This window comes from Coffea eugenioides, chromosome 4, assembly GCF_003713205.1.
Source record: "Coffea eugenioides isolate CCC68of chromosome 4, Ceug_1.0, whole genome shotgun sequence".
NCBI classification, from domain to species: domain Eukaryota; kingdom Viridiplantae; phylum Streptophyta; class Magnoliopsida; order Gentianales; family Rubiaceae; genus Coffea; species Coffea eugenioides.
Window position 1 is genome coordinate 476,592 of NC_040038.1, and position 26,003 is coordinate 502,594.

The 26,003-nt window shown below is 37.9% G+C and overlaps 3 protein-coding genes across 4 annotated transcripts; 1 reads left to right on the forward strand and 2 right to left on the reverse strand.

Annotated features, from left to right (window-relative positions):
- Window positions 1-3,585: 3,585 nt before the first annotated feature.
- LOC113767424 lies at window positions 3,586-6,905 on the reverse strand. The gene is made up of 5 exons (XM_027311521.1): window positions 6,509-6,905; window positions 5,658-5,902; window positions 5,525-5,558; window positions 4,489-5,264; window positions 3,586-4,053 (listed from the first exon to the last, which is right to left on the reverse strand). The coding sequence occupies exons 1-5, from the start codon at window positions 6,882-6,884 to the stop codon at window positions 3,799-3,801; spliced, it is 1,686 nt and encodes a 561-aa protein (XP_027167322.1). The 5' UTR covers window positions 6,885-6,905; the 3' UTR covers window positions 3,586-3,798.
- A 5,751-nt stretch (window positions 6,906-12,656) lies between these two features.
- On the forward strand, window positions 12,657-19,316 carry LOC113767855 (protein STRUBBELIG-RECEPTOR FAMILY 6-like). 2 transcript variants are annotated; one of them, XM_027312059.1, is made up of 17 exons: window positions 12,657-12,821; window positions 12,907-13,116; window positions 14,126-14,258; window positions 14,352-14,423; window positions 14,518-14,583; window positions 14,673-14,744; window positions 14,840-14,911; window positions 15,204-15,275; window positions 15,354-15,419; window positions 15,512-15,574; window positions 15,671-15,969; window positions 16,255-16,541; window positions 16,836-17,101; window positions 17,759-17,891; window positions 18,326-18,462; window positions 18,561-18,717; window positions 18,818-19,316. In XM_027312059.1, exons 2-17 carry the CDS (start codon window positions 13,020-13,022, stop codon window positions 18,959-18,961), a joined length of 2,136 nt encoding a protein of 711 aa, XP_027167860.1. In that variant the 5' UTR covers window positions 12,657-12,821; window positions 12,907-13,019; the 3' UTR covers window positions 18,962-19,316. The 2 variants fall into 2 exon arrangements, with proteins under 2 accessions (XP_027167860.1, XP_027167859.1); XM_027312058.1 differs by having other exon boundaries at window positions 12,657-13,116.
- A 1,382-nt stretch (window positions 19,317-20,698) lies between these two features.
- Window positions 20,699-25,092, reverse strand: LOC113767686 (26S proteasome regulatory subunit 7 homolog A). Its single transcript, XM_027311861.1, has 10 exons — window positions 24,994-25,092; window positions 24,058-24,139; window positions 23,449-23,540; window positions 23,290-23,367; window positions 22,949-23,010; window positions 22,651-22,795; window positions 22,228-22,446; window positions 21,958-22,139; window positions 21,483-21,658; window positions 20,699-21,077 (listed from the first exon to the last, which is right to left on the reverse strand). Exons 1-10 carry the CDS (start codon window positions 25,090-25,092, stop codon window positions 20,920-20,922), a joined length of 1,293 nt encoding a protein of 430 aa, XP_027167662.1. The 3' UTR covers window positions 20,699-20,919.
- Window positions 25,093-26,003: the final 911 nt, after the last annotated feature.

Sequence of the window (26,003 nt, forward strand, 5' to 3'; positions counted from 1 at the left end):
GTATGATTCTCCAAAAGAGCTTGAAGTTCTTCGTCCATAGCTTTTACCCAACATGCATGTTTAGTTGCTTGAGAATAAGAGGAATGTACTGCAGTGTCAACTAAAGCGGTAGAGAAACCATACCTATCAGGAGGTTTGCTGATACGGGAAGATCGTCGCAGAGTCACAGAATCATCAGAAGTGGTAGGCAGTGGAGCAGGATCGGGAAGGATTTCTACTGATGGAGGTCGTCGACGTTGATAGACAATGCCAGGTCTAAATCGTTGAATTGGTGGAGAGATATCATCAAAGCTAGGAAGAACAACATTGTTGGAAGGAAAAGTGTGCTGCGAAAAATAGTACTCATGCTCAAAGAAAATGACATGTCGAGAGACACGCAAACGATTAGCAACAGCATCATAACATAAGAATCCTTTTTGAGTGGTGCTATATCCCATAAAGGCACACCGAACTGACTGAGCTGCAAGCTTGTGGCGCTCATGAGGTGGTAGGTGAACAAAACAAACACAACCAAATGTGTGTAGCATGTGATAATTAGGATGTACACCAAAAAGACGATAATAAGGAGAATCAAAACCCAATTGTTGAGAAGGCAATCGATTAATCAAATACACAGCAGTTGACAAAGCTTCAACCCAAAATCTAGGGGGTACAGAAGATTGTAAGAGTAATGTTCGAACCATATCCAACAAATGACGGTTTTTACGTTCAGCCACCCCATTTTGTTGAGGGGTATAAGGACATGATCTCTGAGATACAATCCCTTTGCGTTGCAAGTAGGCTTGGAAGTCATGTGACACATATTCCCCACCATTATCAGACCGTAAGATCTTAATACAAGTGGAAAACTATGTCTCAATGTAAGCCACAAAGGTTTGAAAAACAGTAAACACCTCAGCTTTAGTGCGCAGGAAATATATCCATGTGAACCGACTATAGTCATCAATGAATGTCACAAAGTATTTATACTGCGCATGTGAAATGACAGGAGTAATACCCCAAACATCACTATGTATTATCTCAAAGCATGCACTAGCACAACCAACAGAAGTAGGAAAAGGTAACATCTTACTCTTCCCCAATTTACACACAGAACAATCAAGAGATGATGCATGAGCAAAACCTTGATCTTTAGCACCAAGAAAACCATGCTTTATTAAATCAAATAAAATGACATTATTTGGATGACCCAATCGTCTATGCCAAATTTCAGCCTTATTGTCAACAATCATAGAGGCTAAAGATAAAGTTCTAGGAACAGTAAATTGCAATGGAAATAATCTTCCCACTCTAGGCCCCTTCGCGATTACCTTCCCCGACATCTGGTCCTGCACAAGACAACCACCACGAGAGAAATGTACATCACAATGATTCTCCACTAGCTGTCCAACAGAGATTAAATTAGTAGACAACTTAGGAGCAACAAATACATGGCGAAAAGAATGTCCAATATCACCAATAGCTGTAATTGGAAGATTACTACCATTAGCAATCTGAATATTTTGGCAACCAGTATATGGCCGCAAATTTTGTAAAAAATCAGATGAACCAGTCATATGATTGGTCACTCCTGAGTCGATAAGCCAAGTAGATGAAGCTGGCTTACCTTGACCTTGAAGTCCAAGGGCAGAAAATGCAGTAAGAATCATCTGTGGGACCATTTCTGGGGTCAGAACAGTCTGGCTGGTGGTAGATGTAGGACCAATAACAGGAGCATCTGGAACAGTAGCTTGAAAAGCTTGGGCTCGCCTGTTTTCCGGACGTGTAGGACATTCCTTGAGAATATGTCCACTTTGCTTACAGTAACTGCAGAATTTCTTACCACAATTGCGAGCAATATGGCCAAACTCCTTGCAGCTGTAGCACTGCATTTGTCCCTTTCCTCTATTCCTTCCTTGTGCAGCATAAGCAACATTGACAACCTCTGATGTCCCACCAGCTGCACTTAGAATTGACTGTGTAGCCAATCTTTGTTCTTCCCGTAACAATTCACCAACACACACATCCAAAGAAGGAACTGGATTTCGATTCAGCAATCCACCCCGAGCAGTCTCAAATTCTGGTCTCAGTTTCATCAAAAACTGATCACGCATGCTAACTTGATGAACTTTTTGAAAGCTTGCTAAGGCCTCCTTAGGTATCTCAAAGTAGATGATATCAGAATATTCACCCCACAGATTTAGAAATGCATAATAATATTGCTCAATAGAGAGATTACCTTGACTGAACTTACTGATATCAAGTTCAAGCTGAAATCGTCTTGCAGTGTTGTGTTGATGATATATGCGTTTCAGAAAATTTCATATCTCCTTTGCAGTATTAAATGAACGTAAGCTGTTCACCATATGAGGTTCAATGGATGCTAAAATCCATGAAATAATTCGTGAATCATTTGATTCCCATTGACTTATTTCTTTCTCAGTTCCAGAAGCAGTAGAAGACCCATCAATGTGACCCCAAAGCTCCTTCCCTTTCAGAAACATTCTGAACTGAAATTCCCATGTTGCACCATGTTGCATAATTCTTCCCTGTAAGTCTGATACCCAAAGTCTCTGCAGATTGTCTTCCAAAAGAATTCTCAGCAGCCATTCTTAACAAAACTCAAATGCAAATCCGAAATCACAGATTGATAAACTAAGAAATATCAAAACCAGAATGTTGATTAGAAATCAACCCAAAAAGCTATAGAAAAAAAATACTCAAAATATCTTATAGATTCAAAAGGTAGGCTGTGATACCATGACAAAATTTGAGTAAATTGACTGGAATCGGATGCGGTTCCTCTTCCTGGTCCTTTCTATTAAATAAGAATTCATGTACAATCTATTTTTGGTAAACCCCTATATATACTTGATTGATTGACCTAATATACAGCTATGGTAACTGATTTTCTATTCTAGGTAAGAAATATATACAGATTTTAGCCATAATGTCTGTCATAATCTGCCATAATATTTCCCATAACCTCTGCCATATAATCTGCCATAATCTTTCCCATAATATCTGCCACAATCTTTCCCATAACCTCTGCCACAATCTCTGCCATTGATACCATTGATAACCGCTTGGCGCCCCAGAACCAAACAGCATTGCTGCAATGGCAACTCATCAGAAATCCGATTTGCCAGCCAACATAATGCAACTTTTTGGCAAGCAGGAACAACTCAGCAGAGTCGTGTTACATGTAAGCAAGCAAAACCTCTTTATCATCTTGCAGCAGCTATGGTAGCTTCTCTTAGACTTATGTTTTGGAAACAGGCTGCGGTGTATGAGCGTCTTACATAATTTGACTTGTTTGGATTGTAAGTTATTTGGGATTATTTGAGATATTTTTACTGTAGCACTTTTTATGATGTGATGTATGTGAGATAAAAAGGTAATTGGGAAGATAAAAAGGTGTATTGAAAATTGTAATGATGATGTAAGCAAATAAAACTGGGTAAATAATGCTCAATCCAAACAAACCTAAAAACACACGGTGCGTAAATCCTGTTTCACACAAATTAATTGTAGCATTACAATATGTTGGGCTATTTGAATTTTACAGGCAAGCAGGGTAACGAAAGTGAGAAATTATGGCTATAAAAGAAAAACTCGATTCAGACACCATAAGATGATCTGGAATACAAGTCAAAAACCGCAACATCAAGCAACAACTCGATGGCAATACAAAACTGACATATCCTCAACTGATAAACAGTCAAAGGAAGCATTTGATTACTTGTCAAGTTTCCATTTTCTTGATGACTGCATTATTACTTATTTAAAACTTTGACAAATAATTGGAATAACAGCCTTCTATAAGGACGACATCTGGATTCTCTCCCTTCCGAGTCTTACAGAGTTAACATAGTCCAGTGGGCTGTGAGCGGAAATGCCAGGGATGACAAGTCCGACAACCCTGGCCAGTGTGGATACCCAACCTTCCTTGTACTCTGGCCCATATGCATAACCCGCCAGAAAGCTTCTAGTTAGCTCCCACATAGCGTTCAAATACTCTGGAATCAGAAATCTGATCCCAAAGTAGTTCCTGTTTGGCTCCTCATCTACTTTCTTCGATGACAAACAGAAGTGAAAGATCATCAGCCATAAAAATAACAGGAAATCAACTTTTGTTATTTCTGAAGTAAGTTTCTTCCACAGGTTTGATCATTTTAAAGATAGGGTATGGAGTGAAACAAAACCGCAAAGTTTTTAGCAAAACTTTGGGAACGTAATATGTTCTTTTAACTGTTCGGTATGCATTCTTAGCAGACAATGATACTCTTCTGATTAGTTTCACATCTTATCATCCAGACCTTGCATGTTTAAGACAAAAATGGCAGCGGCAAAGTGAATGGAAAAAAACCCATGTGAAAAGAGTCTGTAGCTCAGTGCTGGAGATATTACCTCGTAAGATACAACTTTATAACCAGTGCTACCAAACCATAGGTAGACTATACACCAATCTAGGATGTGAACACAAGAAAAATAGAATAAGAATCTTACTTGTTCGATGTAGAGGCTGTTGTAATACAGGCACGCTCCAAAATGCTTGTACAGGAAGGTTTTGTTATCATATGGCAATCTTGGAACAAGGTCATTACAGTAGACCACCCTGAAGTATTTGGGGACTGGATGATCCAGATGTGCTTCCATGAACCTTCCCAATTGCCTGTTCCCCACCCTGGGCTGTCCATATGTGTACACAGACAGCAACCTTTGCAAGACCTCCTCTTCCTTATGCAGCACTAGAACAACTGGGAATAGTATAGCCAGGGCCCCTCCTAGGCTATGCCCAGTGACAACAAATTTTGCATTTTTATGCTCTTGAAGTAAGTCCTTAAGCTTGCTTCTCACAGCATAGTAAGCAGTCTTCTCTCCCATTTGAGGAAAGAATTTCTCCTTGCTTACCTTTGCGGGCTGCTCAGAATAAAAGGACTGCTCTGATCCACCTTGCGAATCAGAATCACCAAATGACGAAGATAATTCAGAAGCAGAGGTTCTCACATCAATACCGTTCATGTTGGTAGATTTTTTGTTCATTATTCCTAGATTTTCTTGAAATGTAGATGCATTAACTCTGTTTCCCAAACCTAAAGCCTCTAAGAACCCCATGTGTACCTTTCCAAGTTTGGGGATCTCATACCAGGAATAGTCAAAATCAGTACTCCAATCATCAGCATCAAATGGCTCTGTTCCCCGGAAGCTGACTAATATCAAGTTTGCATCTTTTGGTTTATCACATAGAATGAAAACTTGAGTGGAGTTATCCTTCTGGAAATCTATCAATAGAGATAAAATTCCATATTAACAAAATGTAAGAAACAAAAATACATGTTAGGGATTTAAAATTCCCCAGAGAAGAGTGAAGCACAACGGAGGACACAGGTTTACGCATTGTAGTCTGAGGATTCTCGAAAGACTCTTTCTTTTTCAATTTTTGCCTAATATTTTTTCCTCCAATGAGCACGGAGGGAAATTGGTTAATTATCACTAATACTGTTTGATGTACATGCCACATGAGTAGCAAGTCGAGTCTCACCATTCCAGCAGTTATAGAAGTCCACGAAGTGCATCTGCTCTTCCAAAACAAAAGAAATTAATCACCATTTAAAGAATGTCTAACTATCTGTGAACTGAAAAGGAGGACATGGCATACAAGTAAAGGGGCTTACCTTCCAATGAAGATTTACAACATTCCTGACAACCAACTCATTCTCGTAGGCTAACTTGGAAGCCATAATGCATAGATCCATAAGAGTCCTGCTTCCTGTCTCTACTTCAACAACTCTTTCCAGGGATTCAGGTTCACCAACTGCTCTAGTAATTGTCTCGCTCTTGTGCAGATATATGCGTCCATCAAGATGCCCAATTGCACTAATGAAAGTCTCAGAGCCTCTATTTGGCAGCACTATCTTTCCTATTTTGTCATCGGCATTGATTAGTGAAGAACACAGCTGAACAGATAATAGCAGCACTTCTTGCAATAGCAACATAGGTAGTTCAAAATTTAGTAACGGTTCCCTTTGACTGAAACGAAAGACCAAGACAAGCATACATATCAGAACCGAACACCAAATTCACACAGCCACCTGCTCGAAGGGAAATTGCAAAAAAAAAAAAGAATATAGAATAAACTACGAACTCTTTTCAAATCCCCTAAACAATTCTTAAATCTTTAGAAGCAGAATCGCAAACTGAAAAGGGCATTATCATTTATTGAATTGAATACATATAGGGCCAATAACATTGTTTTGTAAGAGTGCAAAAAGCATATTGTCTGACAACATGCCGAGATTCAGACAGTAACGCGTACATGCAAGAGATGACAGTCAGTGCTTGTGTATGCATTCATGTTATTTCAAGATAAGGCTACATTAGAAATTTTCTGATTGAATCCTGTTTGATCATTTAGTCCAATAGGATTTATTTCAAAATGAGTGTAGATGAGTGCAACTCCAATCATGTAGGTCCGTCAAATTGCAAAGGATAAACGCAATCTTTGGGAAGAAATTAAGGACTTCACCGTGCAGGATGTTGTATAGCAAACCGAGAAAGCTGCCATTGACAGTGAAAAAGTTGAGGAAGAACTCCACGAGATAACCAGTCCATTCCATGGGTTTCCTGAAAATGCCTATGATTTTTCTGACTAAGATAGACACAAATATAACCCATCTGTGATCAGGGGTTTCTCCGTCGTCATCATCGCCATGCGCAGCGCCACCTAACTCTTCCTCAAGAACCCCTTCATCAGAACTTTCCAGAAATTTTGCACCGCTCGCTTTATCTTTCTTCATGAAGAACCGTGCTAGGTCTGGGAATCCACCGTTGTGAGGATTAACAATCAAGTACCTGAAATTTCCAGAATTGGGCTTGTTGCTGTCATCTTCGCTATTAGCCATTGGAGGCTTCGACGAGGTACAGCTAAAGAGAAGCTTCGGCTGCTAAGTTAGGAGCAGTAACAAGAGGGATACTCCAAGTCCAGGAAGCGAAAGCCGAGTAAACTGGGGAATAGACAGATGAATTAAATGCCGATCGATATGTGTGCCTGTCGGTCCCAGATAAGGCAGGGGCGGTCGCGTGTACTAGGTAGGTATAGCTGATAAAAGAGTGCAAATAAATAGTACGCGGTGCGGCGGTTAAGTTAAGGTCGGAACCTTGGAGGTAACAGGTCAACGAACGTTAGGATGATCAGAAAACGAACGTTGTGGCTGCCCGATGACAACAAAGATGATATCATGATGCTGCTTTTGTTCAATCTTCAAAACGACATCCTCCCGGTCCGTCCTAGGCAGGCTAATCTCATCCCATCCATATCCGGGTAGGAATTTCTTGGGATTCTGGGCAACAATGAATAAAAGATGGCGGGCTACCCATAACGAGTAAAGCAAATGTACCTTGCCTTGCTGATGACCCATACATAATGGCAGCAGCCAATGTACACAAGCGTTCAATCTGCATTTGCGTCAGCAAGTGCAGTTAGTGCCATGCCATGCCATGCTCGTTTGTAATCAATTATTACTAGTGAGTTACTCAACAGTTATCACCGCCAAGTTTGCTTTTACTAATACCTTAAGGAGATCCTTTTTTGAAAAAAAAAAATAAAAATTTCTTCTTAAGGAGATCTATTCATTTCAGGAGAATACAAAATTTTTGGGTTAGAGGAATGTGGAGGCCAATTGTGGATTTGTCCACCTCGACAACCCCTCACCTCGGCAACCGTCTTGGGGAGCAGGACGCCTGGACTCCCTGGTGGTCAAGCGGGTGTTGGGATGGTACCGGGAGGGGCCTCCCCAGGATTCGAACCCTTGACTTTAAAGGTCTTTGGATTGAATGCCTGGTACCCATTGGACTACTGTACCATCCCAACACAGCCCAATGGGTACCAGGCATTCAATCCAAAGACCTTTAAGGTCAAGGGTTCGAATCCTGGGAAGGTCCTCTCGGTACCATCCCAACACCCTCTTGACCACCAGGGAGTCCAGGCGTCCTGCTCCCCAAGACGGTTGCCGAGATGAGGGATTGGCGAGGTGGACAAATCCACAATTGGCCTCCACAAGGAACATGTTATAATGTCCAATCTATGTTCACTTAATAATCATAGGATATGAATGCTGTTTGCTGGATTCACTTATGCTAAGTACTTTCGGTTGAATGAGGGTGCTCACAGATGTTGTAAAGATTAACACGTACTAGCATCTAGAATAAAAAACTTTCTTCTGATTTCTAGACGGTATGACGAATGTTTGTTTGTAGACGATGATAATCCATGACTGTTCTGTTCTCCATTGCTTTTTTGGGTTATGGATGGATGGATGGATCCAAACAACAAACGGAATTGAAATCCATAACCAAATAACAAACGGAAACTGAAGCGAAGTGACGATTATGGCCCATTCCATATCAAATTTGAAGACAAACATAAATAACCTCCTTCTTCTTTTTGTAGTTCATTCCGCATAATAGGAACCCGAACATGGGAGTCATGACGTGACGAAATCGAAGAAGAAAAGGGGGAATTTATAACCCAAACAAGCAACAATAATAAAAGTCTATTGATTGATTGATTTGCCTTGAAAAAAAAAACTCTATTGATTTAGTATTTAATTGATCGTCCATTAATGTGATTTTGAAAGTGAAGGAAAACGGAAGGTCATGACGTGTCCCCGTGTAATGTACACAAAATGCCATAGTCCCCCCCACCCACCAATGCCATAACCTCCTTGGTCCTCAGGCTCAGCAAGCACCAATCACCACCACCGCCCAACCACCCAAAGACACACACACACACACTACTAACTAGTCTCTCTCTCTCCTTTGCATCACCATCACAAAAATTGTTCTTTTTTTTTTTTTTTTTTTCCAGTCATGTGTTACTTTACAGCTCCCGTTATCCGGTTGAGCCGTGGAAAATTCCTTTTGCTTCTCCTATATGCTGCTAGTAGTCCGTACTACAGAGTCGGGAAACTGCTTTCATTTCCATTTGTTTGGATACGTCAATCAATGAGCTTTTCTGCTACTCATCATAGTTACTTAAAAATTTTATACTGCTACTATTAACTACGCACATTTAATACTGAGATAAGGGACATACAGTAACTTATAAGCCGCCTCTCCTCTGTCTCTTCTGTGTGTGTGTGTGTGTGTGTGGTAGTATACACTACAGCAGTACGAGTATAATTTAATGTTGAAGGTTAGATTAGATGGTAATCATCAGCCGCTGAGGAGTTTTGGGCTTTGGGCCTATCCTCTTCATTGTCTCAAACAAAATAACGCAATGAATGGAGTGCGTGTATTATATATAAATAGGTATTAGTACAAAAACTGACGAGGTCTTTTGTTCGAGATGGAAGAAACCATTATTACTTAAAGAAAGCGAAATTAGTACATACCTAATTTTGTTCATATTCTTCAAGCCAAATTTATAGAGTAGCATATATATATATATATATTTATATATATATAGCTGTTAGTGGCGTCAGCGTTTTGGACCTTTGGTTTGTTTCCTAGCTTAGCACCTTGGAAACAAAAGCAATAGTACAGTTTTTGTCGCATTATTCAGGTAAAAGTTTGGTCGCATGGAATCCTTTCGACCCAAAGTCAAATACAAATACTCCCTATCAATGTCGCTTAATTGTTTGCTTAATTTGAAAATGAAGAAATGTCTTGATACCATTTTTTTTTACCACACAAACCGAAAAAAAAAAAAAAGGTGGTTGTCTTGTCATCAACTCGTGATGATTGAGTTAGAGAACCTGATCCCTCTCTCTCTCTCTCCCTTTTTTTTTGGGGTGTTCGGTTTCCCAATATTACGTCAAATCTCTTCTAGGACCCAAGTGTGCTTGAAAAAGACAGTTAAATACGAAGCACTATAAAAATAGCAAATGCTTTCATTTAAGAAGAAATATAATATTATGATTGATTGATGGTATATGAGTAGTAATTAGAGAAGAGTAAACACACCAGCGCTGTATAAAAGTGGTCCAACAACTCTAAATCAGCCCTCGCCCCAAACACACACATATATATATATATATAAAGAGAGTAAAGGAAAAGACTAAAACTAAAGCGAATAACAAGCAAAATACGTTGGTAAAAGAAAGGAGGAATGCTGTACGAGTGCTGGATGCCGGAAACTTGTCGTCCATCGGAAGTTGGGACTCGAGAGCAACAATTGATGAATTGAGTTTAACCAGTTGGATTCCAGTTGCATGCCTCCCCTTTATCAACGTCTCCTTTTTATTCTACCCTTCGTCATCATTACAACAATTCACTAGCATTACTACTCTCTTTTCTTCAATCTTGTCAACGTTAATGATAACTGATCTCACATGACCAACCACCAAGACTGAATCATGTAAACACATTATTGGAGTGTTTGGATCTCAAATAATATTTCGCTTGTATCGTAAACACATTTTCTAACCCATCTTTTTATATTCTCAATCAACTTTTTATATCTCATACATCACATCACAAAAAGTGCTACAGTAATTATTTCAAATAATATCCTATCCAAACAAACCAGCCCCGTTCAAATTTTGTCTAATCATGTAAATTAGTACATAGATTGATATAATTTTGATATCATCGTGAGTAGGGGTGGCAATTCGGGTCCAATCAGGTTGGCGGGTCGGGTCAAGCCAAAAAATCTGTTGACCCGAACCCGAAAAATTTGGGTTGGCGGGTCGATCCGAAATGACCCGAAAATTAATTTTAATTTATCACTGTAAATTCTAATAAAATCAATTTCTCACAAAATTAATTACACCATCAAATAATAAAAATTTAAATTAATAATTTCAAATCAAATCCAAAATAAATTAAACACTGTAAAAGTGTTTTATTCCAAACCAAATATAAAATAAATTAAAACGAATTATATTATTTGTCCAAATATAATAATTTTAACTTCATACAAGGTAAATAAATTCATTTAGGATTAAGTAATTAATACCTTTGAGAAAAAAGAATGATTTAGTTTAGTTAGATAAAATAATTTAAATAATTTAAATGTTTATTAAATTATTTTTAATTTGTAAACGGGTCATATCGGGTCATATCAGGTTACCACGGGTTGACCCGAAATTGACCTGTTTTCTTTTCGGGTTCATCGGGTTCGACCCGATTCTGACCCGAACCCCCAAAACTTCAACCCAAACCCATTAATTTCGTGTTAGGTTCGTGTCGTGTTTTCAGGTCGTGTCAGAAATTGCCACCCCTAATCATGAGCTTTGCATACAAATTTATATACTTTTTTATCGAACATGATTGAACAAAATTGAAACTGAGGAGGTCTCGTTTTCCGACTGATTGATATAATTAGTACGAGTTAATACCATAACTTTGATATCATCGCGAGTTTTACATTAATTCAAAACAAATTTGCGTTTTCATATCAAAATTATATACTTTTATACTGATGAATGTTAAAACCTATTACATAACCGAACAGACTGAGGAGGTCCATTTCCGATTGAGAGACATAGAGAGTCAGGTTTGGTAAATCGGACCACCACTTTATGGGAGCCATTCTCGCTTTGGTTTGTGAACGCTACAGCTGGTTGGTGGTTTGGTGACTTTGGTCCCTTCAGCCTTAAGTCCAAGCTACAAGCTGGTAGTAGCTATCAAAGCCATTGCCTTACGCCGGAGAAATCTCCACACATCTATTAAGTTCAATCGAAGACTTTTTTTAATTATTACTTACTATGTTAAAAAACTCTCATCATGATCTAAAAGCCATAGACAGAAAAAGAAGGAAAGAGATAAAGGCACCTAATTTCGTCCACAAGGAAATTTATTGTGCTGGTTAGCTCTTAATAGTTGATACTCGAATAAGAACTGGTCACATCCCCATTATTAAGTACACTTGACAGCAGCTTTACTCCTTTCCTTTGGTAGATCACAGTGAAAACGTGGACTGTTTAGAAGAGAAGACAATTGATTTGATGAAATTACCAAAACCGAGGGATAGAAAGAAGAGCAGTCATCATGGGCCTGCCTGAGGTCTGCTTTAATTTTTCACCAGGCAGAAAGTCAGAAGAAGAGCGTCTTAGATCGTGTCACAGTAACAACGGATGTTGGTGCAAGTGAAATGGGCTTGCATCCCTTAATTATGAGATTTCGGGTTCAAAATCCATGAAAATAAAAAAAAAAAATCATTGGGAGAGCTTCCCTTCACAGAGGATTCGATATCGCTTGAACAGAATTAATCATAAACAGTAAAATGGATAGGGACACCTTGGGTTACATCTAAAAAAAAAAAGAAAAGAAAGATCGTGTAACAGTAAGAAAATAAAATGATGGTATCCAAGAAAGCAATCATGCCGGTGAAAGCTACATCTCCAAGATTTTCCCTTTGATTCAGTCAATAAATTTCACCTGTGACAATATACTCTCTATTATTGTCATTATTCCGATCTACACTCTACAGTTCTCAGTCCACGGGCCTCCTAATAATTGAATCATACCATCAAAAGTATGCTACTTTAATCAAATTTAATCAATCTGTCTCGTCTCCCTTCAAACCGCGTCTTTATCTATTTATCCCTCCTCTTCTTACTACGACTACAGATACATTTTAGGAAAAGATTTATACCCAATTTTTTATTTTTTTGTATTTATGAATTAATGAATCATTACTAGCAGTACTCTTCTTCTACTCCTACTTCCCCTGCATATTTCCATTTTCCTAGTAGTACACTACTATTATACTACTACGTATTATAGAAACAATTCTTTACTCTGACAAAGGAAAGTTAACGAGAAAGAATTCTGTGGCTTTGGATCCTTGTGGCAGATCGTGGCTGCCAGCTTTACTTGGAATGGGAACAGAAAAAGTATAAACGCTACCCTGTTTTAAGCTAAATATATAAATTATTCATCCTGGGATACCAGCACCTGTATTGCTAAAATTTCTTGCAGGATTACACATAAAATAAATTATTCTGAAAAAGAGGTCCCATAAAGCCTTTTCGGTCCTAAGCTGGAGGTGGCTCTTGGGTTCTGGTGAGGATTGAGAGAAAAGGGAAAAAGAGATGAGGGAGGTGGAGCTAGCTGCGGCGGTCGCGCTACTGGGCTGCATTCTGCTGTTGGGGCCAAGCTTCACCAATGCCGACACAGATCCAAATGATGGTCACTATTCTTTTCTTGCTTTCCCCCTGTCTTTGCATGTCCGTATATTTCTAAAAATCTTATCTTTTTTCATTTTCTGTGGTTTCAAGTGAATATCTGCATTTCTTTGTATCTTTGCTTGGTTTTATGGGTTTATGCTTCTTCGTGTAGTTAAAAGTAGGAATTGCTCATGGGTTTTTTCAGTTTCTCAAGATGGAAACGGGACTTGGAGATGCAAGGATGAGTATAAATGAATTTTTTAAATCTTTTTTTTTATAAACATTTTCAACCATTTACAAATATCTTTGTTGAACATATTTCATTCTTCTTTATCTTGGAATTTCTTTTCGGCTCTGTCCTGATTTTTTTTTGTTTCTCAGTTCACTCCCGTGGTGGAAGCTGACTTTTTTACACAATTTAAGGATACTTTGCATATTTTATGAATATTTACCTGAATAAGTCAATGTGAGGGTGCATTACCTGTGATGGACTTGATGATCTATCTGATGGGTGGGTGATCAGTGGAACATTACCAAATCAAAGCGAATTCATTATTGGGTGATACATTTTGTGTCTTGTATATTTCTCTTCCAATGCATCGAGTAATCAAAGCTATTACAGGTTGGTTCCAGTTCTCATGTTTGAAAACTTAGTTGAAGAAATCTTTGTTTGCGCTTCGTCAATTTTTTGCCTTGTGGGGTTGTGAGGGATCTTTAGATAGGCAAGTATTAGGCACTTAGAGATGCGGGGTTAGAATCAAGTAGTCTGCTGCATAATAAAGCAAATATGTAATTTTGCTGCAGTGACAATTGGAAACCAATCCTTGAGGAAATGCATGTTCAGCCAGTTCAGTTAAGAAGGCATGTGGAATTCCACTTGTTTGGTTGTGTTGTAAAGTGTGTTCAAGTGTAGTGTTTGTTGTCATAGTTATGGAAATACATTCTTGGTGTACATGCTACTAATGATTTTTTTTATTATCGATGCTCCGAAGCCAATAGTAAAATTTATTCTCAAAATTTTGGACATACAGCTGGTGTTCTTTTCGACCTATACAAGAGTTTGAATTCTCCATCCCAACTGACCAAATGGAACCCAAATTTTGGTGATCCTTGTAAAGAAAACTGGAAAGGCATTACTTGCTCTGGCTCAAGAGTCACAGAAATGTAATTTTTAACTCTGAAACTTGCTTTCTCATGATCATTGTCTCATACTTGTCACTCATAACTCTAACTTTAGGATCCTATTTACATTTTCAGAAAATTATCAGGTCTTGGGTTAACTGGGTCAATGGGTTTCGAGCTGGACAAGTTGAAATCTGTATCCAACTTGTGAGTCCAATGATCTTTTACATTATCTTCATTTATCTTATTTTTACTTTTTGTGGCTTTTTGATCAATGTGGTGTTTCGATTTGTTTCTGCAGTGATATAAGCAATAATAACCTTGGCAACCAGTTACCTTTCCAACTTCCGCAAAATGTGCAGCAACTGTATGTTAAACATCTGTTTTTGGCCATTTCTATTTGTCCCAGTCTTTTCTTTTCTGTCTTTTTCTCGTGATTCATCTTTAACTGTACAGAAATCTAGCTGGTAATGGATTCAATGGTGGCCTTCCCTACTCCGTCTCGCAGATGACCTCTCTTAAGTACCTGTAGGTTAAACAAATGCTTGTGAATAGTTTTCCTGATCAACTAAGAGTTTGACCTCAAAGTTTTCATGAATCTTTTCTTCTTCTTATATTTGTAGAAATGTCAGTCACAACCAATTTCAGGGCCAGCTAGGTGATATGTTTGCATCTCTTACTAGCCTCTCCACTCTGTAAGACATGCCTCCTTACCCCCTTCAAGTTCTAAAAAATCTTGTACATGTGACTTGGTTGAGATTGATTCGGACTTCTAACCTAATTTTCCTGCTGCTTCACTTTTATCCTGAAATGATATGTTTCTCATAGAAGCGTAAGCAATTTACCTCAATTCCAGTAATTTTTTTCAACTCTTCTCAATAGCCTTACTCTAATCATTTGAATATCCTGTTTACATCTTAAATTGATAATTGAAATGAAATACATTAGTGTTCTCGCTGGGTTCTAATTATCTGTTACATTCTTCAGGGACTTCTCTTTTAATGTAATGTCAGGTGACCTTCCTAAAAGTTTCAGTTCATGCACCAGTATGACTGATATGTAAGTGCATTATCTTGACCTCTTGCAATAGCAACGAAGGAAGTCTTAAAATACTAATGATTACTTATTGTCATGCAGGAATTTGCAGAACAATCAGTTTACGGGCACTATTGATGTCCTTGCAAATCTTCCTCTTGATAATTTGTAAGTTAGTACTTTTGATAGCTCAGTAATAGAATAATCTTGTTGGTTTTTAAGGGGAAGTCATTGCGCTGGTTCACATTTTATGCTGTCAGGAATGTCGAGAACAACCATTTCAGTGGTTGGATCCCTGATCAGTTGAAAGACATAAATCTGCAGTAAGCACCTCATAGTATTAATCATTATTTGCACTTTAAATCATCTAGATACGACGTTTTGTAGATCTATATTAAGATCTTCTATTCTCATAACAGAACTGGCGGTAATTCATGGACCTCGGGTCCTGCACCTCCTCCTCCACCTGGCACACCTCCTGCTAGCAGACCTAACAAAAATCACAAGTCTGGAGGCAATAGCAAGTCTGATGGTGGTAGTAGTGGGAGTAACTCTGGCATAAGTGGTGGAGCTGTTGCAGGAATTGTTATTTCCATTTTAGTTGTGGGAGCCATTGTAGCTTTCTTTATTGTGAAACGAAGATCAAGGAGGCCATCCAAAGATATAGAGAAGCTTGACAATCAACCTTTTGATCCACTTGTTTCGCATGAAGTACAAGGTGCTTAACCTTCATGCTTTGCCTTGATATACTAATGGTTACTAGCCATATCCAGTAGGGTGGGATTTACTTCCTGAGGTTTTGAATTTTATCATATGATGCATGCACTACTCGGCATGAAAGTATTATTCTATTTGACCATTGTTAGATAGTTGCCTGTCTCATGTTTTAATCTAATATTGAATATTTACCTAGAAGAAAATACTGTTAGAAGAATGTTGGTTTTGTTCTTCGTTTGCAATGGCCTGCACAATTACTTGGTTTTTTGTGATAATTCTTCTTCAGAGATGAAGTCTATTCAACCTTCTTCCACAACTAGCACCATATCATTTGAAACTCCTACATCAATAAATCTCAAACCTCCACCTGTTGACCGCAACAAATCATTCGATGAGGATGATACCTCAATGAAACCCATTATCCCTCCTAAAAAAGCCGTTACAACTCCAATAGAGGCAAAACAATATTCAGTGGCTGACCTACAGATGGCTACAGATAGTTTCAGTGTCGAAAACCTAATTGGTGAGGGATCCATTGGACGTGTCTATCGAGCTGAATTTGATGATGGCAAGGTATTCAAGTTTTATGGCTGATTATTTATTTCCTTTTCATTTCAGGGTTTAGGAACCTAGTTTTTAAGAGCCATTTTGAGAATAGTATGTAATATGAATTCACAATTATGCAGATTTTGGCTCAATTTTTTCCTGTTTCCCATGGACATTACAAATGTTTATCTATGAATTCATGAGATGTTTAAAATTTTCATGACATGTTCAATTTTGTCAATCCTATGATTTGATGCTCGTGAAGAGTCCCTTGTTGATATAATGACTTCTGGTCTTTTCAAATCTTTGTTTAACCTGAAGGTTCTAGCTGTGAAAAAGATAAAATCGTCTGTACTTCCCCATGCTGAAGATTTCCTGGAAATAGTTGCTGAGATATCACGCCTCCACCATCCAAATGTGACTGAGTTGGTGGGATACTGTTCAGAGCATGGACAGCACCTGCTAGTTTATGAGTTCCATAAAAACGGTTCGCTGAATGAGCTCTTGCATCTATCTGATGAATATAGCAAACCGCTAACATGGAATAGCCGGGTCAAGATTGCACTGGGGACTGCGCGTGCACTAGAGTTAAGTCTGGTATTTAATTTGATTGATATTTCTTTTGAACAACCTGGTAGATGATATCATTTGGGGATATGGCAGTTTTTTACTTTGTTTCCTGAATTTCTGGATTATTACTGCCTGCACTGGAGGCTGAATGCTTTCACACTTTTATTTTCAATATGGTACTTCAGTCCTTGTTGTCTAGTCAAAAGAAAATGACTGTCTTTTAAATTCAATCAAGAAAACTTTAGGGTCTCCAAGTTTTGCTGAAGAATTCTTGATTTCATGGCAGTTTTTTTCTTTGTTTTCTGAATTGCTGGACTATTACTGTCTGCAGTAGAGGCTGAATGCTTTCACACTTTATTTTCAATACGGTACTTCAGTCCTTGTTGTCAAGTCAAAAGAAAATTACTGTCTGTTTAAATTCAATCGAGAAAACTTTAGGGTCTCCAAGTTCTGCTGAAATTCTTGATTTCTTGAATGTAACAGCATACTTCATCATTTGAGGTCCATGGCCTATTGTATCGTGGTAAAAGAGGAATAGTTGGTCACTATGTTTGATGGATTTTGATTAATGAATGGAAAATGGAAGTCCAACTAAAGTTTCTTGCTAGGATGCAATTTGCAATCAATTTGAATATTTTTTGTGGAGAGTTTGCTTATGCAAATGTTTTTTGCAGGTATCTGCATGAAGTTTGTTCACCTTCAGTTATTCATAAAAATTTTAAATCGGCTAATATTTTACTTGACATGGAACTTAATCCTCACCTTTCTGACTGCGGATTGGCAAGCCTTGTCCATGACATCGATCAGGTAAGCTTAACCTTCACAAGCTCTTATGTTTACTTCGCAAGAATAGTGTGTTACTTGTTTTGCTGGTCCTACCGGCCATGCGCAGCATATTTTTAATGAGGAACTCGAAAAGAAATATGTTAATCCACTGTGATACTGATTTCCATTTGTTTGGAGCTGTATAGGAGAAACTCAACGTGTGGATAGTGGCGGTCCTTTTCCTGTTTTTCTCAACCCAAGTAAATCAAGAGATAAGCATCACAGGGTCATCAGAAGTAGAGAGATATTAGGTTGACATACACAGCCAGCTAGAAACTATTAGCCTAAGAGGATAGCACTGGACTCCAAGCATTCTTCATTGTAATTGAGTTTAGATATATATTGCATTGTGGAACCAGTCGGATGACTTGAGCTGTGTTTGTTTTTCTTTTGTTTCTTATTTGGTCCTTTTGTAGGCATTAAACCAAAATGCAGGGTCTGGATATGGTGCACCTGAGGTTTCCATGTCTGGTCAATATACCATCAAAAGTGATGTATACAGTTTCGGAGTGGTCATGTTGGAACTACTTACTGGACGTCAACCTTTCGATAGGTAAAGTTTCTGAAGCATCCGTGGTATTCTAATAGTTCTTTGTACAATGGTAAAGCTATTTAGTAAATCACCATGACTACATTTGTTCTGAACAACAGCTCCAGGGCGAGATCCGAACAATCTTTAGTTCGATGGGCAACCCCTCAACTCCATGACATCGATGCATTGGCTAAGATGGTTGATCCAGCACTCAAAGGGCTATATCCAGTTAAATCTCTTTCCCGGTTTGCTGATGTTATTGCTCTGTGTGTCCAGGTAGCAAATCTTAAATTAATATATGATGTCCCATGTGCATTTAAAGACTGGAGTACATCAAATAATTCTGGATTTAACCTGATATTCCTTGTTGCTGCAGCCGGAGCCTGAGTTTCGACCGCCAATGTCAGAAGTGGTTCAAGCACTGGTGAGGTTAGTGCAACGTGCAAACATGAGCAGGAGAACACTTGGGAATGATCAGGGGTCCTCTGTGCGATCAAATAACTCAGATGATCAAGACTAGTAGACAAATATGAAGCAACTGTTGGAGAGTTTCTTTTTTTTCTTTTTTTTTTTTACTAAGATACTTGTGATTTCCTTCCCAATTCTTTGCTTTTGGGAAATCACCCGTGGCTGTGATCATCTACGCCTTTAGTTTTAGGTTCTTCTTGGTTGCGATCTAAGCTTTCTGTTGTCCATACCAAAGGATTCTTTTCGAGTCTTTTCCTGGCCTTTTCAATGTATTCAAATAGGAAACAATTGCCACGTGTCTGCCGCAAATGGTTTGTCATTGTAACATTTCCCTCGTATGTATGTATGTATGTAATGCATTTCCCAACCTTGAATTAAATGGATAAGACAAACTCATTCCATAAATATCTCTAAGTATCTGCTTTATTGTTTTTACCTATGTGAAGAAATGTTCACAATTTTCTTGAAACTTCATTGGATTTCTTTGTTCATCCCTGTTGCTTTTTTTTTTTTTTTTTTTTTTTTTTTTGGCCCTTGAGAATAATCTTTATCAGATCTAAAATGTATTAAGCCCTCCTCCCAGCCACCGCAAGAGAGTGCTTGATTTTCATTTTGCCCTATTTAAACTTTGCTTGCTATTTATGGCTTGAATCTGTAAATATAAAACCATGCTGCGAAAGACCGACAGAAATGACCTACAGTTAAGCCCTTATTTTCTGTAATTTCTCAATGTTTTAAATCCCAGCCCAAATTGAACCGGTTGGATGGCCTTTTTTTCCAATCAAGGTTCGATTAAAAAATCAGTTAGTATCAATTTATATTTAAATGAGTTGAACCGTTGATTCAAAACGGTTTTATAAGAACTGGTCGGTTCAATATCCAACTTTAATTAATCTAACAATTTTCAATTTGATCAACCAATCTGATTAATAACATTTCAAATTTAATATTTTACCAATTACCTATGCGTAATTATGTCCAATTAATTAGACAATAACAATGATTGCCTTGTTCTACTCATTTTTCTCTCTTCTCCATAACTACATATTAACTCTTATTTAACATTTATGACATATAATTGACTATATTGTTTTTTTTTAAAAAAATCTTAAATGCATTTCATTTGTTTGTTAATGCCTTTTTAAGTGTTTCAATTTTTATCATATAAACTAGTACTCATACTATAATTTAGGAAAATTAAAAATATATGAAATAATACTATTTAAAATCCTTTAACTTATAAAAGCCATTTTTGAGTCTCAGACAAATAATGCTACTTAGAATAATACAATGAGAATTGAAGTGATTACATTTAAGGATATGACTTGAGTTTCTGCGAACATTTGTTTGTTTTTTGGATGTTTCATATTTATTAATAATATTTATAACATCACAGATTAATGACGATAGCCCAACAGCGAACCAACGACCCTTGATCCATTCATTTTTCTGGGTCAATGATCGGTCTAGGTTTCAAAACCTATAATTTGGGTTTCACAATTTCAAGCTAAAACTCACACAAGGATCATTCGTAAATTACACACACACAAACCCCAGATTTAATTCACAAGCCGTGTTTAACTGACACCAACACCGGCAGGGTACAGCTAATACGTTTTTAATACTCGAAATCCCTACGGGTATATCTTTCACAATAGCTACAAATTCACCTCTGATTCCTTTTCTCCCCACCAATTTCAGGCCAGGAAAGCAACTCCGCCAGAGAAAACAAAAAAAAAGCAGTTTTATAAGAAATGACTCGAACCCCATTACCCATTCAAGCAAAATATAAGACCAACCAAATCCATCATTACTGAAAATGTATCACAAAAAGACAACTGGTGACCATGTATAAATGGAAGGATTTCTCGGTGATTTAGCTGTAACAAGAGAAGCAGTTTGAAGTACCAATACAAATAAACCATAAAACGGCAGATCAATTAAACTGCTTGTTCCAAGTTTTAACTGGTGCAACAACAATAACTTTTCTGAAGGAGGGTGGGCAATCATTCAATTATAGACCATATACTTTGGTGTTGCACTGAATTTCTGATACCCCTTGATCACTTTATTCACGGCATCTAGAAAATCCTTCTCAGTAACTGTCTTCCTCCTTGCTCGAATGGCATACATTCCAGCCTCTGTACACACACTTCTGATGTCCGCCCCTGAATGAGAAAAGATCTGATTGTCAATCCTCTAAATTATTTCAACAATAACAAATAAAAAAGAAGAAATGTTCCAAAAACACGTAGTAGCACAGCAATCTCGAGGAACCATTGAAATGCTGACAAGGACAATGAAATCACTATATTTTTCTAGATAGAAACTGAGGCAGAGGTTAAGTTTCAATTAAAACTGGTACAAAATGATAAGAAATCACGTTCAAATATGAGACACTGAAATCACTACTAAATCGACATATGCTATTCCCAATACAACAATTACCATATTCTCTCTCCTCGAGACACAGACAGACAGACAGACATCATACTGCCAACAATCAAACAATCCCACTCAACTAAATAGTTGCCCATTATAGAGAACTAATAAAGACACGTAATAAATTTTACCAGTAGAATTCGGGCAGAGGCGAGCCAGAAGTTCAAACCGGATATCCCTTTCACAATTCATAGTGCGCGTATGTATCTTGAATATCTGTGTCCTACTCTCCAAATCTGGCAAACCAAACTCAACTTTGCGATCTAACCGTCCAGGTCGCAGCAATGCTGGATCCAATGTATCGGGTCTGTCCATTAAAAAGTGTAAAGTTTACTAGTCAACCACAGATATGAAAACCCTGAGTAATTTCCATCAAGTACACAGGACCACAAATTAACTAAACCTCATGCTCTAAGAGAAAGATCAAAGAAGGGGGGCAGGGGGTTGAAGTGGAAACAGCAAGGCAGCTCAGAAGGAATTGAAACAGAACACAAACACAAGCATTTGATACGGTGCATGACCAACAAAATTTTTTTAGATCAGTTACACAGCCATACAGCTAATGCATGCAAAACGTCTCAGCTAGTAGAGACAGAATGTCTTAACCTGTTAGTTGCCATCAGAACCTTAATGTTTCCACGAGCATCGAATCCATCAAGTTGATTCACAATTTCAAGCATAGTACGCTGAACCTCATTATCCCCACCAACGCCATCATCAAACCTTGCACCCCCAATAGCATCTACTTCATCGAAAAAGACAATGCAAGCTTTTTTAGAGCGTGCCATCTGCAAGACCAAATACGTTAGTCAGAGATGGAGGTTAATGCATGGGAAAATAAAGCTAACAATTCAACAGGACATAAGTTTCAAATACCTGAAATAGTTCACGAACCATCCGAGCTCCCTCACCAACATATTTCTGGACAAGTTCACTTCCAATAACACGAATAAAACATGCATCAGTTCGATTAGCTACGGCCCTAGCTAAAAGTGTTTTACCAGTGCCAGGGGGACCATAGCAGAGGACACCCTTGGGAGGGTCAATCCCAAGTTTAACAAATTTCTCAGGGTGAAGCATCGGCAGTTCAACAACCTAAAACAGAATGAAAAAAATTCAGTTAGTACAGATGCATACAAGCATAATCTCAAAGAACAATTGGAATATCATAGACATGGGCCAAGCTCTAGATCATTGATTAAAGGAGCTAAGAAGGGACACATGAAGGCAATGCAAACCTTTGACCAATAAAAATGTCAATGCAAGGGAAATATTGTGAAATGAATATATCATGATTACCTCTCGCATTTTTTCAATCTGCTCCTTACATCCACCAACATCATTATATGTAACATCTGGCTTTTCCTCAACCGTCATCATGGTAACGCTTGGGTCAATTTTTGGAGGCAAGGGAATCTGAATTTGGTATTTATTCCGATCAACACTGCCAGACGAAAAAACTAGTTCATAACACAAAATCACAGTAATCTGGATAACATAGAATATGGGGTTCAAGTTTTTCTCATGCTATAAAAATAGCATCCAGCTGAATAAACATCAGCTCAAAAAGTTATTGATCCAAAGAGAGAAGGCCTACCCGACTCGCATGCCTTCTTCAATGTCTGTTGGAGAAACCTTGTCACCTAATCCAACGACAAACTGCAGACATAAATGAACAAATTTAGACCCAAAAACCCCAAAAAAAAAAGATCATGTCAAAAACTGAAACACGAGTAATTATGTCTCCTCTTTAAGAATAAATACACTACACGATTCATGCTTAATTCTTTTGTGCATGCGTTCAGTTTCTAAAGCATAATTCGATTGCATAGTTGATTGCTATGAGAAGCTTAATCCTTTCAAAAGATAGACTAGAGAAGAAGAAGCAAAGATCAAAATCCCGTAAGATTACAGAACTTGACAAAATGGATGGTATACCTTTGCAATTTGCTTGACGTTTATAACATACTTTGCATCTTCAGTATTCGGGTTAATTATCTTGGTACATCTCGCCACCTGCTCACATGCACAATTTGTGCATTAGAAATAAGAAAGGAAAAAGAAAAACCACGTTCTAGTGACTTCCCAAAACCACACCTGAAGAGGTTGCTCCTCCTGCATCATTTGCTTATCAGAAACCAGATCCCACTGGCTAGGTGCAGCTAATCCAGTATCAGATTCCTTGATACCTAATGAAAATTGAAGATCAGCAGTATAGTTCAGAACTTGTACCGACCACTTCCTTTTTTCACATGAACAAAAAATGGGGAATCCTTCATCCATGACATCATTTTTCAGAAACTAAAATACAATTAGTAACTTTCGAGTTCATAAACTGGTGATTTTCTGTTTGTGCTATTATCTTAACAACTGTGCTCAGTAAAGTTCCAATAGCATTACCAAATCCTATAACCAGGAATTAGCAAGCAAATAAATCACCATTACTTAATGGCAATACTTAGGTACAATACCACTCCTATCTCTTCCCCCTTCCCCCCCCCCCAAAAAAAAAAAAAGCTTTAAGGTATAAACGCTAACAAAACTTAAAGGTAAAAACTTGGAAAACATTACTATATGGAAAATAAATAAATAAAAACCTACTCTTTCAGAAAAATACACAGAGATCCACTAATTTAAATGCTCAAAAGCATATTTACTGTGCACAAGCAGCTAACTTGCAAGAAAAAATGGAGACAACAATCATACCACACAAATCATTGATTACTTTCGCCTTTTCCTTGATTTCCTTCTCAGCTTTCTTTATGCTTGTAGAATAAGGTCCCAATCCCTGCAGGCAAAAATTCAAAATGTCAATTGGAAAAAAAAAAAGAAAGAAAAATAAGAGGCTCATATCCTCTCCGCAGGAAAATGTGAATCAGGAACTTCGTAGTAATCAAATCAAGTTATCTAAGAAAAAATAAACTTGGGCTTAAGAACAACATGCCAACGAGTTCGTATTCCAGGTAAAGCAAGGAATACGAAATACGAAATACGCAGATTTCTTTACTAGTAACGTCTGAATCTGATTATTTGCCCAATTTGAGTGTAAAGCAGGTAGTCTTGCAAGTGGCTGGTTCCTTAAAAATGATAAGTTGCTGGCGTTGTTTCCAGCTGATTATGTACCAGGAGCAGGTTGGACACATTTCCTACAGAGAAGCTACTAGTTATAGTCTCGAGAACATTCTTTTCTCCATTTTTTCTCAACTAAAACTGAAACCATACGACTGAGCTGAGAAGAATTCAACTCTAAATCAGTGAGTCCACAAACAATAGAGGGTGCAACCAAGGTCAAAGTTGAGTTTTATAAAGCTTCCATTCGGTTAAAACTCTGCAAATCAACAGGGACGAAAAGGACGGGAACATTTTAGTTAGCATAAATTCCATATCCTAAAATTGAGAGGAGAACAAAAACCCAAGTCAGAAGTTACAGTCTTTAGCTGGATACAAATATCCTTTTCCCAAAATTCCGAATTAATTACTCATTGCGATCTGTATACGAGCGGAGAGGTAGACAGCACATCAGAACCCAAAGATACTCAAAATTACGGACTGAAATCCAAAGAAAATAGATCCAGAATAAAGTAAAAATAACGAATGGACTGAAGATTTAGGGTTTGGAGAGAGAAGGGGGGGGGAGCATACATAAGTTTTGAGAAGAGCGATATCGTCTTCGTCGAGAGGTCTAGGGTTCTTCTCGTCCTTGATCTCATCTTCTATGTCCTGCGACGCTGCCGGTGCCATTCCGATCGATTCTTTCTTCTTTCTTCTGCTTTTGGTTATTATATATATCTATATATATATATTTCTTTAGCGCACAAATATTCGATTGCTCCTGCAATATTTTCTTGTGCAACAATCCAAACCCGGATGACTTTCTATGCGCTCCTCAAATCAGCCTTCAGCTGGTGAATTTAAGTAGACAGGATGGAGTGGTATCTCAACGTGGGCCTCACCTCATTACATTTGTGTATTTGGATTAGTGAACTAACAATGTATGGGCTCAGATTGGATGCAAGTTAGATAACCTGGGCCAGCAGCCCAATTGTTTTAAGGCCACTGCTGTCATGAACGGTAAATACACAGGAGTAGTATTTTCTTTAAAAAAAAAAAAAAATTTATATATATAATGATCAGAACTCGGAAGTCCCCAAAGGGACCATGGTAAATAGTCGAGTTTTACGAAGTTACAATTGGCTCATTGCTGTGAAATTAAATGGGGGTAAAAATGACATCATATTTTAATGTAAAAAATTTTTTTGGATGCATTTTTTTCTTCTTTTTTTTTCAAAGCAAGGCTTCAAACTTCACAAGAGATAGAGAAAGGAGAACATCATAGTGTCATAATCACCAACTACTAGCATCTTTACCAATTGAGTTTGAGTTGAGTATTAGGTACACGTAATCATACATTGACTTAGATGTTGAGAATTTGTATAGCGTATAAAGGAGGGGAGCCGCGGTAAAAGAGGCTGTCCCACACGAGAGAAATCATATAGTAACTAAAATCCCTTGAAGGCTGGGGGATCAATTGTTGTATGCCAGAGAATCATTATATATATATATAATGTATATGTAGTCTTCTTGGAACCGAAAAGAGTACACATTCATGATTTAAGCCAAGCACATGAAACAATTACTAGCTACTGCTTACT